Here is a 20,203-nt window from a genome sequence, read left to right as displayed (position 1 = left end):
GACTGTAATCCTGTAAGAGAAAATCCCATTGGTGGACCCTGGTTTAAAAGCTTGGACAGAAGGTGGTTTGATTCTGCCTGTCCAGTTGGCCTGTCAGGCACACAAGAAGACCACAGTGCCATGCTCTCTGGGGTCACTGACCCTCCCTGGATCTCACTTTTTCTCTGTAGCATTTAGAACACTAAATTTCCTCTCCTTTGTGCCTGTCCTCTCATTTTGTTAGAAAGAAAAAAAACAAGTTCTCTGGACTCCCTGATGCTGGTGGGAACTCTGACCTTGCATTGGTCTTTTGTCTGGGTGTTTGCAGTGACTTGTATTCACCCAGCTTTGGGTTCTCTGGCACTCTTGGAGGTCTGGTTTGCTGTCTTTTCATTAATTTTGGAAAATGCTTGTCCATTATCTCTTTATATACTTCCTGTGCCCCACTCACTTGTACTTCTCCTGGACTTTAGTTACATGTACTTGGACCTTTGATATTCTCAGCTTCTGGGTGCTTATTGTTTTTCTTACATATTTCACTGTTTCACTGCTTCAATATGGATACTTTCTGTTGCCCCATCTTCCAGTTTGATGTCACTCCTCAGTTCAGCCCAGGCTGCTGCTGAGCCTGTTACATTTGCTGAATTCTTCATCTCTGATACCATAGTTTTCTTGTTTTTTTTCTTTGTATTTGTTTTTTTCCCTCTCTCTTCTATTTGACATGTCTTTTAATAAACTTCCCATCTCTGCCAAAATTTTCTAATTGTTCATACATGATGTTCTTTTTTTTTAATAAATATTTTATTATGTTAATCATAGTTATTTTAAAATCCCTGTTTGATGGTTCTAGCATCTGAGTTAGTTTTGAGTCTGGTTCTGATGGTTATCTTGGTAGGTTTTTTCTTCTTCCTTTTTCTTGGGGTATGCCTTACAATTTTTGACTGAATGTTAGAAATCATGTTTCGAAAATACAGAGACTAAGGACATGCTGTCACTCTGTCAGGCCATCAGTGGGGTATTCGAGTTGCTTCAGTCAGGAGTTGAGCTGGGTTTGGGTTTTGTTGTTACCGTGGTTACCATCCATGTACCACAGGCTTCCAGTTTCTCTAGCAAAGAGCTGCTGGTACCTTGGGCCTTGAGCGGGTCCTAGAGTATACGAAGGTTCTCAATGGTCTTGCGCCACACTCAGCTTTCAGCAGTCTTATGTGACTGTGGCACAGAGCGGGGGGTCTCCCTACTCTGTTGACTGCTCTGCTGCCCTCGCACCACCACCACCACCACCACCACCACCACCACCACCACCACCACCTCAGGAGACAGCTGTTGCTTGTTGCCTGGTGATGGACTTTGGGTGGGGAATCTCCCTCCTTCTGGTCCAGCCTTAGGCGCAGGCGCAAGGGGCTTTCTCAGCATCCTTTCTCTTCATTCCCCAGCAGCAGCTGACCTCTGCTTTGTGGTGGTACAGGGATTCCTCGGTAATCCCGAGGAAAGGGCCTACCTCCACCCAGGTAGGCCCTTTCCTTGGGATTAGTGGGGTTTTGCTTTTACCTACTCCCAAGCCAGGGTATCTTTGCCCGTGGCCTGGTGCCAGGAAGATGTCCTGCCCGCACCCCCAGAGGCAGGAGGCAGGATAGTATTGCTTCTGCCTCATTCCTAGCAACTTGGGGTCTTTGCTTGGGCTCTGGGAGCAGGAGCAGTCTTGCTCCGCCTGCAGCAGTTTAAGGACTTTTGTTGTGGATTGAGTGAAGGCTCCAAGGAAAGGCACGGGATTTCCTGCCTAACCCCCAGGGGAAGCCAACTCATAACTGTGCCACCTGTGGAGGCTCTTGCCAGTCTGCCTGTGAAAGAGAGCTCAGGAATGAGGGTACAGGCCCCTTGTGTCTGGGGCTCCTAGCTGACAGATGTCTGGCCCACTCTCAGCCTGTGGGAATGTGTCCATCTTGGCCAGTCTCTTCTACCTCCTTACATGGCTGCCACCTCCTCCTAGTGCTCTGTCACAGCTAAGACAGGACACGGTGGCCTTACAGTTCAGCTCTCTGGGCTCAAGGAAAGGTATGACTGTGTAGAATATCAAGATTCCTTGATGTTATGGTGGGAGTGTTATGTTTTTTTGTGGCTTTCTACATCCTAAGTGGATGTAGAACCCCAGAGCAGCTAATAGAGTGGTACTTTGTATCATACTAGCAGGTGTCACCATCTAATACCTGCCCAAGTTTTTCTTACATGAAAGAGTTCTGGTTTTATGAAATGAATTTTAACATACTTCCTGTGCTTTACATTTCTTTCAGTTATCTCAGCTATACCCTGAAGAAAATTTGGAGAAATTCATTCCTTGCTTAGCTGGCCCAGATTCCTTTTATGTAGAGCGAAACCACATAGATCTGGAAGCGGACCTGAGGTAACACTCCTCACCCTGCCCCAGGGCCATAGGGAGCAGCCCTGCTGGTGGCACAGTAGAGGCGACATCTGCAGTGTGGGCGGGGCCAGGCAGGTCCAGACCTGAGCTGCCTGTTCATCTAAGGAGCTCTTGACATTATATGTTACTCTCGATGATTTGCGTATTCTACTTTGTTTCTGGGGATTTTCATCTGTTATGGGGAATTTGAAGTCTCTTAATAATGTAGGTGTGATTTTGGGATACGAGCAAAGGACTTTCAAAGTATGTGCTACTTGCCCTGACTGGGCAGCTTAGTTGGTTGGAATGTTGTCCTGATACACCAGGGTTGTGGGTTCAGTCCCTGGTCAGGGCACATACAGGAAGCAACCATTGAATGCATAAATGAGCAGGACAATGGCGACACACTCACAGATGGAGAGCAGATGACAGCTAGTTGGTAGGAAGAGGTTAAGGGGTGGAGGGATTGAGCAAAAAGGAAAAAGGACTTATGGGCATGGAAAATAGTGTGGTGATTACTTGGGGGAGAGAGGTATAAGTGCTAAATGGTAATGGAAAAAAATACAATAAAGATCAAATTTTAAAAAATAAATGAAACAATGTATCAATGTTTCTTTCCCTTCTCTCTAAAATCAATCAATAAAAAAATGTATATTCTACCATTTCATGTAATTTTGACAGTCTTATAAAATTATATCCGATAACTATTTCTGCCCTGTAGTTGAAAGTTAAGACTGATCCAGGACCTAATAAAAAAGTCTCCTAAGCCAGGTGTTTCTGGACCCTGGGTACTCTCCTGGCATACGGGTTTTATAAATGTGCAGGGAGAAGGCCTGCTGCCTGGGCTCTAGATCGGGCACTGACACCTCAGCACCTGAGACCCAGTTGCAGCTCAGTGGCTACAAGTTCCTAGTGATTGTGATGGTGTGGTTTGCGTTCATGTTACGGCTCACTGACCACATAGTGGGCTGGTGAAGGCTTGATTCATACGACCTAATGCAGTATAAGTAACAGAAGGTGCATGGGAAATAATATGAATCATACTAATTAAATTGAGTTAAATCAGAATGAATATAGATGAAGGCACTACTGTTTATTACTTTTTACCTAGTATATATTTCTCTTAATTGAAAATTTAAATTTCTTTACCCAATCAGTTTTTGGTAATATTTTAATGCAGATAAACCCCTTTGTTTAATTTTTAGGTATTTGGCTTCATTACCTTCTCACGTACTGAAAAATGACCATGTTAAGAAATTTTTCAGCACTTCATCTCCCACCCAACAGCTTCAAAGTCCAAGTGAGTTTGTAAAATGTGATTAAATAAAAATAAGAACATTTTTATTGTCTGTAAATTTTATGACATTTATTTCCACCCACAGGTCCTGGCAACCTTTCCCTTTCTAAAGTCGGTACCATGATGGGCGTGTCTGGAAGGTGAGACTTCTACCATGTAACCAGCACCTTTTGAATAACATTGTTACTTCTGGTTGTGTGTAAATAATTGTTTCCAGAGTTAAGTCATTCTTGATCTTAGTCTTGAATAATGTTGAGAGAGGAGTTGCACAGAGATAATCCAATTTAAAGTTTCTCAAAAAAAAAAAAGAGAGAGAGAGAGAGAGAAAGAAATGGTTCTCTGAGCCACCGGAATTGGAATTCCCAAGGATCCCTGTTGCAAGTGCCAGTTTCTGGTCCCTGTACATCCTAGGGAACCAGATTTCTGAGAACCTTCATTTTTACAAGCTCCAGGCATGTGAGTATGCGCAGGATGCCAGAGGGCTGCTCTAGGGTCCTCTGTTCTTGTGAGGCCTGGTGGCAACTGGAGGAGTGCTCAAGTGACAAACAGCTTGCATGCCTGTCCGAGAGCTGATCTAATGGGCTGACATCACAGAGAGTGTGCGTGTGAGCGCACAGTTGTGTGAAGAGCTAGGTAGTTAATGAGGTCTCTGAAAGCGCTGTCTTCGCTGACTTTCTTCTTTAGTGCACACCACTTAGCCTGGCATATAGGTTTGTAGTTTAGGGTAAAAGGGGTAAGGAAAGAAAGTAGATGTTTTGTGTTCCTTCCAGCTTCTAGGATTACTTTTTTTTAATTGAGTACTAAAGATTCAGGAGTCAATTTTAATGTATGATTATGAGTATCATCCTGTGATACAAGGACCAGAAAGAAACTAGACAGCTTAGCCAGAAGTTGGTCATCACACATACACACACACAAACACACACGTACACATGTATACACAGACACACGTAGTCTTAAGCACATGCATACATGTGTTCTTAGTGATACCATACAAATACATGTATATGACATGTACCTTCAGACATCAACCTACAGTGTGGGGGTGGAGGGTGGGGTGGGGAAGTGGCAGAAGGGGCTCCAAGGCTAGTAGTAGATGTGACCACAGATGCACTCCAGGATGTGGAAGCTGGTGCATGCATGCCTCTTACCGTGATCTTCAGGGGAGGCTGCGGTCTTTTGAAACCACCTGTCCACTGTCTTCACAGGCCTGTTTGTGGAGTGGCTGGCATCCCATCTTCTCAGAGTGGCACCCAGCACCACATGCAGCACTCAGCTGGTGCGGCCACCTTGCCCCACTGCTCCCACGCAGGGGGTGGGGGCTCAGCACTGGCCTACCGGACCCAGATGGACACCTCGCCTGCCATCTTAATGCCTTCCAGTCTGCAGACTCCTCAGACCCAGGAGCAAAATGGGATTTTAGATTGGCTGAGGAAACTGCGTTTGCACAAATACTACCCTGTCTTTAAACAGCTCACAATGGAGAAGGTATGTTGGCTATTAAGCAGGCAATGTAGAATTTGCTTGTTTTCTCAGGTAACCTGTCTTTCTTCTGACCTCATTCCTAGAGGAATTGAGTTGGATTTCTAAACTGTATGTGGTGTGGAAATGACAATACCTGACATCTAACACCTACAGATGCACGCCCTAAGTGCTGCATGCTTGTTGTAGGCTGGCAGTGGATGGAATTTGAAGGCTGCCTGCAGCTGAAGGAAAAACTGGAACAGGATTGGTTGTAAACAAACAGCTTTTTTAGGTAGTTTGGGATCTTTACCAGTTAGGTACTCTGTGATGTGAAGGACATTATGTCTCCCATCAGTCCTGCAATAGGTAGAAATAGTGAGTTCTGCTGACCACACCCCCACCCCCATCCTAGATGCCCCTTGGTGTAGGCCTGTGCATGGGCTGAGGCTCAGCTCAGGAAGGCCAGTTCTACGAGAGGCCCCAATACTTTGGTCCCAATAAGTGGCTCTCTGATGATCTGGCTTGATTTGGATAATATAGCTAAAGGAATAGATGGATTTCAGGGCTTTCAAGCAGCCCTTCATAGAAATTATCTTTTATAGAATGTTCTGATTAGGGGCATGTGTTCACTGTTAAATTCTGAAGTTTTAGTATCACTATAACCCAAGTTAGACTTGTATGCAGTGTTTGAACTCTGAGCTCCCCCTGTTGGATAAAATGACTTCGTGACTTTTATCTAGGTAAAAATTTCCTTTGTCCAAAAATCTAAAACTGAACTTAGAAATCCAGCTGTTACTGCCTAATAAAAAAACAAATTTTAAGTATATTTGCAGTAGTCTCAGTTTAGGGTTCATAGATCTTAAAAACAACAGTGTTTACTACCCTTGGTCATGATTACTCTGATGCATCAGCTAAAAGGGCTGCAGTCATCAATGATGTCATGGGCTATCTTGAGCAGAGTATCATTTGTTCACTTAGTGTAAGGCCAGGTTAGTTCTGATTCCTCTACTCTTCTGGATTACTTGCCAAGTGACAAAGTTGCCGTTGTCCCAGATTTCAGGGAAAAAGAGCTGTTAAACTGTCCTCCTGTCTGCAAGAGGACAAATACTTGCATTTGAGGGGGAGTCCCAGGGAGGAAGGAGGCACTTCCCTAAATTGCAACTCTCATCACCTGCCCACACATCATGGACCTTCCTTGGGGACCCTGTCTTCACCAAACCATTGTGAGGTGCCTATGCCCCTTAGATGCAAAATGAATGTCTGTATTTTGAACTAGGAATACCAAAACATTTAGCAAGTAAATGTTTAAGTGTTCCCAAGTCTTTTATTATTTAGTTAAGTTTCATCTGTTCACATATCCTAGAGGTAGAATCAAAGTTCTTTGTTTCTAGAATCCTAATTAATTCTCAGTAACTTTGTAATTTGTTTCTTCTATGGAAGTTTCTGAGCCTTACCGAAGAAGATCTAAATAAATTTGAATCCCTCACCATGGGAGCAAAGAAAAAACTCAAGACTCAACTGGAGCTGGAGAAGTAAGTGTGAAGTTGTTTGTGAAGTATTTGCTCGTTTTAGTTTCTGACATGCTGAACAGAGAGATGCTAGGATTTGGGATTTTGTTACGGTCAGTGATTGGATTACATTTGATTGCTTATCAAACTTTAATGCTTTTACAGTTCTGGGAGTGTAGCTCTGGTTTGCTAGGTAAGGCCCTTTGCAGTGAACCTGACAAGTGAGAATGTGTCATTTTGCACCTGGAAACGATTATGATGAAAGTCACCTCTGTGTGGAATAGATGTACATAAGCAGAGTTGGTGATACATGAGAAGGTTTTTCAGCAGAATTGAAACCTCACCTGTTTGCATGCTTTCTTCTTGCACAGGGAGAAGTCAGAGAAACGGTGCATGAACCCCTCAGCCCCACCCACTGTCACCAGTAGCGGAGTGGCCCGAGTGCCCCCCACCAGCCACGTGGGGCCCGTGCAGAACGTGCGGAGCACCCACGCTGCAGGTGTGCAATTGCTGGGTTAGCACAGTGCTGCTCTCTCAGACACACGGACTGCAGTCTGTTCCTTTTGATAATCATTAGACCTCATAACACACCCTTTTGCCATATACTTTTTTTTAGTATTTACAATTACTATTAATTATTTTAGCTTTGGCAATCTACCGTAGGAAATTAGAAGGGTCATTTCACTTAGAAGCTGGAGACTCGTGACTCACCTGAAGTTATTTGGGTAAAAGAATTAGATCCAGAAACTGCTATGATGAGAGGGGAAGAGCAGCAATTATACAAAATAGATGAAAGCATCTCTCTTCCCCAAGATGGGGCACAGAGGTCATGTTTCGGTCATTGCCTAGCAGGTCTGTTTTGAAATTCTTCTTAATGCCTAACCACCAGCCTTCCTGCTCTGGGGACTTGAAGTCCAGTGATCTGATTTTTCAACCACCATCCTCCTCCTCCTCCCGCCTGTCTGTCTGTCTCTCTGTCTCTCTCTCTCTCTCTCTCAGAAGAAAGTTGAGGACCCCCGTATAAGTTGCTCTGTTGTTTTCTTTATATAATAGAAATATCAAGAGAAAACAGTAAAGGAGGAAAGAAAAAAATGCCAGTGTATCTTTTAAGTGGTTATTTGACTAAAAAGATCTTTATGTCCCTCAACCTCATGAAATGGGGTGTTTGTGGATGACTGCTTTTGCAGCACTGTGCTAATCTGGGAACCTTTTTTCTTGTTACCTCGTGTTTGAACAGGGAGGCATCTGAGCAACTGGCTGAGATGGTTTGCATCTGCTGTATAACCAGCTGCCTGACCTTGGGCAGTTGGTTCTCTAAGAATGTCAGAGCCCTGTCTGAATACGGAAATAATCATACTGCCTTCTTGGGTCTGATGTAGAAAATCAGTGTGTAATAGATGTGCATGGAGGTGGGTGAGGAGGGATACCTGTCAGAGTCCTGTAGCACACGGACTTGGGAGGCACTTTCAGACTGTCACCTGTGTCTCCTGTGCAGCACTGCGGGTGGAAGTGGAGCAGACGCCTCATCAGACGGCCCGGGAAGGCAGCTCCTCAGAGTGCTCCAGCTCTTCGCCCAGCCCGATGGGGGTGCAGGCCCGGGAAGAGAGCTCGGACAGTGCCGAGGAGAATGACAGACGTAAGGATACCTGGCACGGCTGGCCCAGCGCTGCCTCTGCCCTGGCCTGTGGGACTGTGCTGACCTCTGTGTTTCCATCTCTAGGTGTGGAGATGCACATGGAAGGTCCCGATAAAGAGAAGCCTGTCATGCTATTGAATCATTTCACTTCAACTTCCACTAGACCCACGGCTCAGGTTCTTCCCGTGCAGAATGAGGCAAGCTCCAACCCATCAGGCCACCACCCCCTGCCTCCTCAGATGATGACTGCAGCCTCGCACATCGCACCCATCCGAATGCTGAACTCTGTGCACAAATCGGAAAGGGGAGGCACAGACATGAAGCTCCTCTCTTCTTCTATGCACTCACTGCTCTCGCTAGAAGAAAGGAATAAAGTCTCTGGACCAAGAAGCGGCATCAAAGTGGACAAGAGCTTTGGCAATGCCATGATGGACATGTTACCCACGTCTGCCCCCCATCAGCCCATGCAGGTCCTCTCTGGACTTACTGAGAGCAGCTCCGTGTCACCCACCGTGTCCTTTGGTCCTCGCACCAAAGTTGTCCACACGTCTGCACTGGACAGGGTGATGAAGCCGGCCCAGCAGCCAGCCCTGGTGGTGGAGACAAGCTCTGCTGCCATGGGGACATCCAGCACGGTCTTCCATGTGGCTCGGCCACCAGTGAAACTTCTGATGTCTTCATCTGTCCCTGCGGATTCTGCCATTTCTGGGCAAACCTGTTCTAATAACGTGCAGATCAGTGTGCCCCCTGCAATAATAAACCCTCGGACTGCTCTGTACACAGCCAACACCAAAGCTGCCTTCTCTGCAATGAGCAGTGTGCCCGTGGGCCCCCTGCAGGGCAGCTTCTGTGCGAACAGCAACACTGCCTCCTCCAGTAGCCACGCTTCCCCATCCTTCCCAAACATGGCCACTGTGCCCAGCTGTCCCGCCCCCAGCTCCAGCCCTGCACTCTCCTCAGTACCTGAAAGCAGTTTCTACAGCAGCAGCAGCAGCAGCAGTGGCAGTGGCTCCCCTGGGAACATTCCTGCCTCTGCTCAGAACCACCACCACCACCACCACCATCAGCAACCACCGGCACCGCAGCAACCCTCACCCGGCCCGCCGCCTGGCTGCGTCGTGTGCACATCCTGTGGATGCAGCGGGAGCTGCGGCTCTGGCGGCCTGACTGTCAGCTATGCCAACTATTTCCAGCACCCATTCTCGGGGCCGTCCGTCTTCCCCTTCCCCTTCCTACCCTTCAGCCCCGTGTGTGGCAGCGGCTACGTGGGCACCCAGCAGTATGGCAGCAGTGCGTTCCCAGTCATGCCCTCACCCTATGGCAGCAGCGTGCCCACCGAGCCTGTGCTGGGCAACCAGTCCACTTTCACTGTCCCTCCCATGCAGAGCTTCATGGCAGGGGCGGCTGGTGTGTACCAGGCCCAGGGCTTGGTGGGCAGTAGCAATGGTTCCAGTCACAAAAAGAGCGGCAACCTCTCATGTTACAACTGTGGGGCCACCGGTCACCGTGCTCAGGACTGCAAGCAGCCGTCCATGGACTTCAATCGGCAAGGTAAAGGCAGGCCGCGGCTGTCGAAGCTCCGGAGGCAAACTGGCTACACTAGTTAGCAGTGCAGCGCTATCCAGAGAGGTGCAGGAAAAGGGTTATTTATGAAAATAATAGTAAACGTTCTTCTTTTAAAAGCAAAAAGTAATTTTTCAAATGCTCTTTGAAAAAGCATGAAATTCTCGGTAGGCTGTGAGCTCCCAAAAGGAGGGTTACTTTGGTTCTGAGACTGTCTTCATGATTTCAGCCTGCTCCTTATTCTAGAATGTGACGAGCTGGCTGTGGAGAGGGGGTCTGGCCTGATGGCTCCTTGGTCTGTTCTTCCCATGTGAATGGGGAGTAAGTATGGGTGATTTAATGTCACCCCAACCTTTAACTGAAAGCCTAGGGTGTAGCACATAAATTCAGATGCTGCAGATGGAAGTCAGTGTCCCCACTCCATTCTCCCCCCTGCAGGGTGCCTGTGACTGTTGGTGTGTGCACGTGGGTGCACGATACCGTCCTCACTGCACTGCCATCTTCTTCCTTACCCGCTCTCTCCCATCTGCTCTCTTTTGTTTTCTTTAGTCAAATTCAAGTGTATGTCTGATGTATTTATTACAATGGGTTTGTTTTTGCTGTTGGTTTTGGAAAGGTCATCAAACTGGGCATTTGGGAAAATTGATCCCAGCTCTGTGACTATTCGCTGTGCAGCTTTGAGTCACTTGATCTCTGTAGGTGTGAGGGTTGCTTTAGACCTGTGATTACCAGACCTGCCTGTGTATCTTAGTCACCTGGAGAGCTTTAAAGACAAACAACTTAGACTCAGTAGGTCTGGTGGCAGGTGCAGGCGACTGGGCAGTGGCCACCGTGTTGATAGAGATGGTGCTGCATCTCCTGAAGCAGCGAGCTGGATAGCCCACCAGCTATGTGCTGTCGGAGTCAGAAAAAGAGCTGCTAAAATAAAGGAATGGATTGGTAACTCTTCAGTTATTTCATCCCTTGTCTGATTTTATAAACTAATAAAATAGCCACTGGTCTAGGTTTTTGGGTGGGAGAGGGGGGGCAGCAGTTGTTAGAAACAGGTGGTCTAGATTTTCAGCACCTGAATCTTGACCAGTGACTCTGGAAATAACTTTGGACAGATCAGTTGTTTGTGGTAATTCTACAGTGATTCAAATGTGATCTCTTTTTTTCCCTCTCTCTAGGTACTTTTAGGTTGAAATATGCCCCTCCAGCAGAAAGTCTGGACTCCACAGATTGATATTTTTCTCTGGCAACAGAACACTATTAAGCCATGGAGACATAAGGAAAATTAAATACAAAACTGAGAAGTCTAGTTGCTGTTGAGCTTAATATTTTTAATCCAAAGGTGCTTTACTTTATTAGACTGGATAGAAAACCTAGCGTAGGAGTGCATCAAACTCAGTTTTATTGCCAAAATTTTAGATTGGAGCTCGATGTCAGGACTTGCCTAATGGGTATCTCCACCCTTGGTTGCAATGCAGAGACCTGCCGTCTCTGGAAGAGCATTGCCATAACTGGTCCTTCTAGGCTCCCACGTAATTCCAGGGCAGCTACGCGAGATCGGAAGTGAGAGCTGAAGGTTGGAGTTCTCCAAGTGGAGTTCCACCAGTCGGACTGTTGACACCCCTGGGTGAGGGAAAATGTCACCTTCGTTTTGTTTTGTTTTGTTTTGTTTTTGTTTTGTTCCTAAAGTGGTTAGGCACTAATATCTGGGCTTTTTAAGGATTGCACTACAGAAGAATGTACACTGATGTCAATCTCTGCAGTTCTGGGAGACTCACTCCCTGAGACCAGTCAGTGCAAGACATTCAGAGGATCTGTCTTTACAGAGTTGGCACCAGCAGGCCACGTGACTTAGTACACAACAGAGATTTTAGTATTTACTTCCCTCCTTAGAACACTTTGTAGCAGTTTCAGGTTTTTAATTTTCTTTTTGCAAATAAATTTAAACTACATTATTAAGTAGAAATAGTTACTCACAACAACTAATTTCTAAGGGTCCAAGTCCCAGAGAACTCCTAGTTGTCAGAGCTTTGCAGATATGTTCTTTATTGGCCCTTCCACAGCTTTGAGTCCTGTTGTCTTCCACCATGAAGGAACTCTCACAGAGACAAGGTGACGGCACGGCCTTTGTGACTTGGCTGTGACAGATGCCATCTGTCCTTAGCAGAGTTTGCAAGTTTTTTTAATCTCACACAGACTTCCCAGAGACCCCAAGGCTTACTGCTAACAGATTCGCACTTGAGACACACATGTTAACAATAATACAGTCCTGTAATTTATGAGCAAAAGATTGGAAATTTTCTCCTGTCAGCTTCGTTTGTATCAGGTTGTGTGTTAATAGTTTGTTCTGTTAAAAATTACCTAGAAGACCAATAGAAAGTGGTGGACTCTGAGAGAGACCACGCCAACAGGACAACTACAGGGTTTGCAGAAGTCTGGTTTTAGCGAGGTGAGAAGCAGTCCTCCCCACACAGTTCTCACTTCCACCCCACTGCAAGGAGAGCTTTGTGGTCTGAAATTTAGGGACTTAAATCTTTAAGACTTAAGGGAATTTTCTGCTCAAATAACATTGTTTTAAATGCTGAAGCCTTCAGTATTAAAATATTGATTGGTAAGGCCTTGCCCAGGGATTTTTCCAGATGAATATGTATTTTTTAAATAAATAACAATGTTCACACCATTCTTAAAATGGGACAATCAGCCTCAAGCAAAATTGATGTAAATTAAAAGAATACCCTAGAATTTGAGGCATTGGGATGTGAGGCTTCACATTTTGAGATCAGTTTCCTGGCTTTATGGAAACTAAAGTTGAAAGTTGTAACATTTTTTTTTATAAAAGGCTTTTAGTAGAGTTTTTTAGAGTTTTATTTTAGTAGAGTTTTATTTCTATGCAATGCAGAATTGACAGACCTCTGTATTCTCTCTCTTCCTGGTACACAGTATTATCACATACAGTTTTTAAGCAACGGTGATGCTTACAATATCTTTTGGGGGGAATGTTTTGATCTCTAAAGTTATAAACACTACAAAAATGTCAAAATAATGAGAACTGACACAACTTTGCCTTAAAGAATATTAGACTGGAACTTGTCATATTATGTTAAAGGAAGACTTAGAGTGTTCATTGATGTTTACGATTTTAATATTTCTGAAGGCCGTTACAGTGGCCTGGATATGTGCTGAAAGCCAAACTTTTAAATTTTTTTGGTTTTTTAAACAAAGAAATATTTTAAATAAATCCTATTTCAACATAGTGAAATTGTTGAAAACTGTCTCATAGCAAAAAAAAAAATCATATTTAGGTTTTTTGTTTTAGTGGTCAGTATTGGGGAATGAAAGTGTGTGTTGTTACCCTTACAACTATTTTGATAAATATTAGAGGTTAGTATTAAATACAACAAAAAATTAAAACAAACTTTGATTTGAAGTATGACATTCAGATTGAGGTATATAAGTTCAGACGTTGTGTGGCTGTGTTCCAGTTATCAGAGGTCTTAGAAAAATTCCCAGTTTCTTTGAAAGTGTGTGTGTGGTGTGACGTTTCCAAAGAGGTCATTCCAAGTTGACAATTGTAAAATGTAAATATGAGGTACACAGGACACAAAGCTGCTGATCCATCAGATCTCTTCCCAAGTGAATCACATACTTGGACTTGGGAATATTTGCTAGCAGCATTATCTCTGATGAATTTCTCTCCAAAAGCAACCAAAGTCAGTAAACCTAAAAGAAGCATTTTGCATTTCCTCAGAAGATGTCCTCACCAGGTAGAAACACAGATCAGACAGATCCTTTCAACTACTTAGTCTTTTTCCTGAAATCGCGGCTGTTTCGAAGTGCTGTGGCAACCAGGTAGGTGTGGCACCAGCCACTTTGCTTTGTGTAGTCTGTCATATATTAAAGTTTCTAACCCCATTTTTATCTCCAAGAATGGGGAAAAAGGAATGTACAGATCAAAGTACAATACAATGTTGGGGTGAACAACTATTTAATCTTTTTTTTGTAAAGCAAAACACTCAATTTTATATACCTTATTTTCTAATTTTTATTTCATGGTAGTATTGAAAATTGGAAAGTGTTTAAACATTAAAACTTCTCATTGTTAAAGAGCACTGAGGAAATGGGAGCTAGCACTTCTAATAAAAATAGACAAATTTATTTTTTAAAAGCAGATATGTGATTGGGTATTTAAAAAACCAGCATCATCTATAATCTCCAAAAGATTACAGGAGTCAGCTTGTTAATATAGTAGTTAGTAGGTTGAATACTTTAATTCACTATATTTAGAATTCTATAGGTCTTTTATCGCAAGAAGTCAACATAGTTAGTTTACACTACACATTATGTATGGAGGCGCAGTAGCAGCGGTAGTAACTTTGCCTAACGTCACACAGCTGTAACATGTTTCCTGTTTGAGCACAGGCTGATCGAGGCTTGCACTCGTCCACTCACTCCAGTGTTTCCAGTGAGCACTTGCCGAGAGGAATTGGGTTGTACCCTACCCTCCTCACTCCCTATCATTTTGTCACTCTTCCTGCTTTTGTGGTGGTTTATTAGATGCCTTGCTAGTTTTACATACTGATAACTGATGGCGTTACATGTTGAAGAGTCTTAAAAGGTTATAAGGGAAACCATGTCCCTGCTCACCTTGACCACCCGTCTCAGAGGATGGGCCTGTGGAACCTGATCCCTTTGGTCATCCTTTCCAAAGTACAGATGACTCCCAAAGAATGAGTCAGGTGACATTTAAAGCCATGGGTTCTGAAGAGGCTCAATTATTGACAAGTCCCAAGGTTCTGAAAGAAAATATCTTTAATCAACATTCATAAAACTACATACTGTGCTGGTTGAGGCCAAAGGTCAATGTTACTACACTGTTAATGGAGGGAGGGGAGTGTTGGTTCTCCGTCCTGGGTATTGTAACAAGCCCCTCACATGCATAAGTTCTTACATGCACAAAGACAAAGGCTTTGGTACTGAAACTGAAGACCTCGTATACTCAAGAATCTTCACAGCTTCTATTGGACATATTTGCTTTTTAGGAATGAAGGAAAAGTCTCCCATTTTTGAGCCATTCTTTTATGTCAATTCTACAAAATTGCATGTAACTTTATAAATATTTTTTAAAAATATAGTTTTGTAAATATTTAATATTCTGCTAATTTGATTTTGAATTGTAAATGTCAAGTATTCCGTTTTTGGGGTTTTTATGTTTTATTATACTTTGTTAAAAAGGAAAAATTGTACATTTTTAGAATGTTTTTATGAGTAAATTTAATGTACTGAAAATAAAAATTGAAAAAAATCCTTTTCTTTTATGAGGTTTTTGTCTCAAAATATGAAGCACGTGTCTTTTCAAATAAACCACAATTCTTATTCTCCATACTAGGGAGTCAATCCTTTCTGCCTTCTTCCCAGCCTTACAAAAGGGATACTTCATCTTAAATCTGTTTTCTGTCAAGTTTCGAAGGATTTTTTTAAAAAAATGTCCTTGATGTGGACAGAAATTTGAATTACTGATTTGGGGTTTAACGACGTTACATACAGCTTTAGGGTTCATGACAGTCAAGGTTGGGGTTAATCTAGGTATCTCTTTTTAATTTTTAGATCATTGTTTATTTTTCATTTACTGCTGACATACAATATTATATTAGTTTTAGACATTATATAACTTAAAAGTGATCGTCCTGGTATATCTTGTGCCAGTCTAACACCATACTTAGTTCTTAGAATATTATTGACTATACTGAGGATACTATACATTACATCCCTATGACTGTTCTGTAACTGTCAATTTGTAACTTTTTAAAAATATATTTATTGATTATGCTGTTACAGTTGTCCCATTTCCCCCCCTTCACTCCACTCCATCCTGCCCACCCCCTCCCTCCCACATTCCCCCCCTATAGTTCATGTCCATGGGTCATACATATAAGTTCTTTGCCTTCTACATTTCCTACACCATTCTTACCCTCCCCCTGTCTATTTTCCACCTACCATTTATGCTACTTGTTCTCTGTACGTTCCCCCCTTTCTCCCCCCCCCACTCCCCTGTTGATAACCCTCCATGTGATCTCCATTTCTGTGGTTCTGTTCTTGTTCTAGTTGTTTGCTTAGTTTGCTTTCGTTTTTGTTTTAGGTGCGGTTGTTAATAACTGTGAGTTTGCTATAATTTTTTACTGTTCATATTTTCTATCTTACTTTTCTTAGATAAATCCCTTTAACATTTCATATAATAATGGCTTGGTGATGATGAACTCCTTCAACTTGACCTTATCTGAGAAGCACTTTATCTGCCCTTCCATTCTAAATGCTAGCTTTGCTGGATACAGCAATCTTTTTTTAAAAATACATTTATTGATTATGCTATTACAGTTGTCCCATTTCCCCCCCTTCACTCCACTCCATCTTGCCCACCCCCTCCCTCCCACATTCCCCCCCTATAGTTCATGTCCATGGGTCATACTTACAAGTTCTTTGGTTTCTCCATTTCCTACACTATTCTTACCCTCCCCCTGTCTATTTTCCACCTATCATTTATGCTATTTATTCTCGGATACAGCAATCTTGGATGTAGGTAGGTCCTTGCCTTTCATGACTTGGAATACTTCTTGCCAGCCCCTTCTTGCCTGTAAGGTCTCTTTTGAGAAACCAGCTGACAGTCTTATGGGAACTCCTTTGTAGGTAACTGTGTCCTTTTCTCTTGCTGCTTCTAAGATTCTCTCCTTCTGTTTCATCTTGGGGAATGGAATTATGATGTGCCTTGGTGTGTTCCTCCTTGGGTCCAGCCTGGGGAAGTTCTCCTTCATTATTTGTTCAAATAAGTTTTCAATTTTTTGTTCTTCCTCTTCTCCTTCTGGCACCCCTATAATTCGGATGTTGGAACGTTTCGAGATGTCCTGGAGGTTCCTAAGCCTCTCCTCATTTTTTTGAATTCTTGAAAGAATTCTTCATTCTTTTCTGGTTGGATGTTTCTTCCTTCCTTCTGGTCCACACCATTGATGTGAGTCCCAGTTTCCTTCACATCACTATTGGTTCCCTGTACGTTTTCCTTTGTTTCTCTTAGTATGGCCTTCATTTTTTCATCTAATTTGCGACCAAATTCAACCAATTCTGTGAGCTTCCTGATTACCAGTGTTTTGAACTGTGCATCTGATAGGTTGGCTGTCTCTTCGTTGCTTAGTTGTATTTCTTCTGGAGCTTTAATCTGTTCTTTCATTTGGGCCATTTTTTTTTTTTTTTGTCTTGGCGCATCTGTTGCATAAAGGGGCGGAGCCTTAGGTGTTCACCAGGGTGGGGTCATGCTGGTGGCTGCGCTGTGACTGTGTACGTGGGGGAGGGGCCAGAGGGAGCAATGGTGCTTGCTCCACACTCTGCCGGATTTCAGTCACTTCCTCTGCTACCCACAATTAAATTGGGCCCCTCTGGTGCTGGTTCCCGAGTGGGTGGGCTTGTGCACGCTCTAGGCCCCTGTGGGTCTCTCCAATGAACTCTCCTGTGAGGCTGGGAGTTTCTCCTGCTGCCGCCTCTACCCCCACGGGTGTTTTCAATCAGAGGTTTGAGGCTTTATTTCCCCATGCTGGAGCCCTGAGTTGTGCAGTCTGCTTTGCTCCCCTGCTGTTCCTCCTGGTTTATCTATGTGCGAATGTGGGGCCTCAGGGTCTGCCAGCCAGCACCTTGTGGGGTGTGCTAGCTGCAGCCTGGCCTGCCCCGTTCCACAATCCGCCACCTCACTGGGTGTGCCAGCTGCCGCCTTGCCGCGAGTCTTCTCTGCCCCGGCTGCCCATTTCTGCCCCTCCTACTGGTCTGGATGAATGTTTCTTTATCTCCTTGGTTGTCAGACTTCCAGACAGTTCGATTTTCTGTCAGTTCTGGTTTTTTGTTTTTAAATTGTTGTTGTCCTTTTGGTTGTGCGAGGAGGCACAGTGTGTCTACCTATGCCTCCATCTTGGCCGGAACTCTGAATTTGTAATTTTTAATCTCTTCACCTTTTTCACCCATTCCTCAAACCCCCTTCCCATCTGGCAACCCTCAGAATTTTCTCTGTAACTATGAGTTTGTTTCTCATATGAGTGTGTTATGAGTGTGTCTCTGTTCCACTTTCTCATTTTTTTTTTAGATTCAATTGTTGATATGTATTTATTGCCATTTTATTCATACTTTTTATGTTTTTTCTTAAGGAAGACCCTTTAATATTTCATACAGTACTGGTTTGGTGGTAATGAACTCCTTTAGCTTTTTCTTGTCTGGGAAGCTCTTTATCTGCCCTTAAGTTCTACATGATAGCTTTACTGGGTAGTCTTGGTTGTAGGTCTTCGCTTTTTATCACTTTGGATATCTTGTGCCAATCCCTTCTGGCCTGCAGTTTCTGTTGAGAAATAAGCTGACAGTCTTATGGGAGATGCCTTGTAGGTAACTAATTTTTGGCATTTCAATTGTGATGTGTCTTGGAGTAGGTCTCTCTGGATTCATCTTGTTTCTCTTTGCTTCCTTGAGTTACATATCTATATCCTTCACCAGGTTAAGTTTTCTGTCATTTTTTCAAGTAGGCTTTCATTTCTTGAGTTCCTTCTTCTCCCAGCACCCCCGTGATGTGAATGTTGGTATGCTTGAAGTTGTCCCACCAGCTTCTTAAACTATTTTCATTTTTTTGGATTCTTTTTGTTCTGACTGGGTGTTTTTGCTTCCTTAAATTCCAAATCACCGATTTGATTCTTGGCTTCATCCACTCTACTGTTGATTTCCCTGTAAATTATTCTTCATTTCAGTTAGTATAGCCTTAATTTCTGAGTGGCTCTTTTTTATGCTATATTGAAGTTCTCACTGAGTTCATTGAATATCCTAATAACCAGTGTTTTGAACTCTGCATCTAGAAGATTGCTTGTCTCCATTCTGTTTAGTTTTTCCACTGAAGTTTTTGTTCTGTTCTTTCATTTAGGACAGGGATGTCAAACTCATTTTCACCGGGAGCTACATCAGTCTTGTGGTTGCCTTCAAAGAGCTGAGTGTAATTTCAACTCCTTAACAGTTAAGGAATAGTTATATTTATACAGTCCTAAAATTATTTTGGCCCTTTGAAGGCAACTGCAAGGCTGATGTGACCCCCAGTGAAAATGAGTTTGACACCCCTGTTTTAGGACATAATTTCTTTGTGTCCTCGTTTTGGCATCCTCCCTATGTTTGTTTCTCTCCCTATGTCTATTAGATAGAGCTGCTATGACTCCATGCTGTAATTTAGTAGTTGTCCTGTAGGGTTCAGTGGTACAGCTTCCCTGTTTGCCAGAGCTGGGCACTCCAAGTGTGCATCCCAACCCCCTGGGCTGTGTATACCCTTCTCTTGTAGTTGAGCCTTGATTGCTTTTGGCATGTCAGTGGGAGGGATTTAAGCCAGGCTGATCTGCAAGGACTGGCTGCTGCTACTGGGGGGGGAGCAGCTGTGCAGAGGCCCACCCCACAGAGCAGGACTTCAGTGGGCCTCTGGTACCTGCTGAATCCACCCCTTGAATGTGTTGCCTAAGGAGGTGGTTGTGTGGTGCTTCAATGTGGTCTGACGCTGTCCACCCGGTGCCATGGCTCTGGGTCCTTGCCAAATCAGACCATTTGTATGGAAAAGCCACTGGCAACAGCTTGGGTGAGCTGAAAGCTGGGTGGGGCAGGGTCTCAGGGAAATCACCAGGGCAGGCAGGCAGTGTGAGTCAGGTTGATGGACACTCAGATAAGGCACCACCTGCCTACTGTCTTGGGGGAAGGGCTCGGCAAAGGAACAGTGGCCTCTGCCAGCATTTGTGTCTGGGAGAAAGCTGCCCCTCCAGGCTTTGCCATGATGTCAGATGATTCAGTTCCTACCCCTATGTCCCTGGTGCCTTTTGAGCTGCTGCTCTAGCGTTGGAGCTCAGAAGGAGTGACTCCAAGTGTGTGGGCCCTTAAAGAGGCATTGCCTGGGACTCCAGAAACCCTCTGCATCACTGATCCACAATTTCACCGGTGTTTACAGCCAGAAGTTGTGGAGTCTTCTCTTCCTGGCACTAGAACCCTGGGCTAGGGGGCCTGGCATGGGGCCAGGACCCCTCACTTGTCAGCAGGGAACTCCACAGCCAAGGTCTCTCCCCTGATCGACCACACATGGTTATAGACCAGCCTGTTCTGCATCTGTGCCCCTAGTAGTCTTGATGTGGCTTCTTCTATATATCCTTAGAAGACTTCCATTCAGATTTCAGGTGGTTCTGAATGATGGTGGTTCTGTAGTTTAGTTGTAGTTCTGATGTAGATCTAAGCATCTTTTGAACACTTCCAAATGTTTATATGTGAATGTGACTTTAATGTGCCCTGCCATCTAAAGCTGTCCTCTGGATTTGGGAGGGTGGCGGTCTGAA

The 20,203-nt window shown here is 44.1% G+C and overlaps 1 protein-coding gene across 2 annotated transcripts in view; it reads left to right on the top strand.

Annotated features, from left to right (window-relative positions):
- The window catches only part of ZCCHC14 (zinc finger CCHC-type containing 14), a 62,144-nt gene extending 47,017 nt beyond the window's left edge, over positions 1 to 15,127 (top strand). For both annotated transcript variants that reach the window (XM_053915434.1, XM_024556247.3), the window contains 9 exons: positions 2,268 to 2,377; positions 3,580 to 3,674; positions 3,757 to 3,811; positions 4,880 to 5,159; positions 6,576 to 6,667; positions 7,015 to 7,142; positions 8,139 to 8,279; positions 8,364 to 9,830; positions 11,012 to 15,127. In XM_053915434.1, coding sequence (XP_053771409.1) covers positions 2,268 to 2,377; positions 3,580 to 3,674; positions 3,757 to 3,811; positions 4,880 to 5,159; positions 6,576 to 6,667; positions 7,015 to 7,142; positions 8,139 to 8,279; positions 8,364 to 9,830; positions 11,012 to 11,067 — 2,424 coding nt within the window. In that variant the 3' untranslated portion in view covers positions 11,068 to 15,127. The remainder of the gene's footprint in view (positions 1 to 2,267; positions 2,378 to 3,579; positions 3,675 to 3,756; positions 3,812 to 4,879; positions 5,160 to 6,575; positions 6,668 to 7,014; positions 7,143 to 8,138; positions 8,280 to 8,363; positions 9,831 to 11,011) is intronic.
- Positions 15,128 to 20,203: the final 5,076 nt, after the last annotated feature.

Source organism: Desmodus rotundus, chromosome 12, assembly GCF_022682495.2.
Source record: "Desmodus rotundus isolate HL8 chromosome 12, HLdesRot8A.1, whole genome shotgun sequence".
Classification (NCBI taxonomy): Eukaryota; Metazoa; Chordata; class Mammalia; order Chiroptera; family Phyllostomidae; genus Desmodus; species Desmodus rotundus.
The sequence above is the reverse complement of the archived record's forward strand: the minus strand, read 5'-3'. Positions and strand labels throughout refer to the sequence as shown.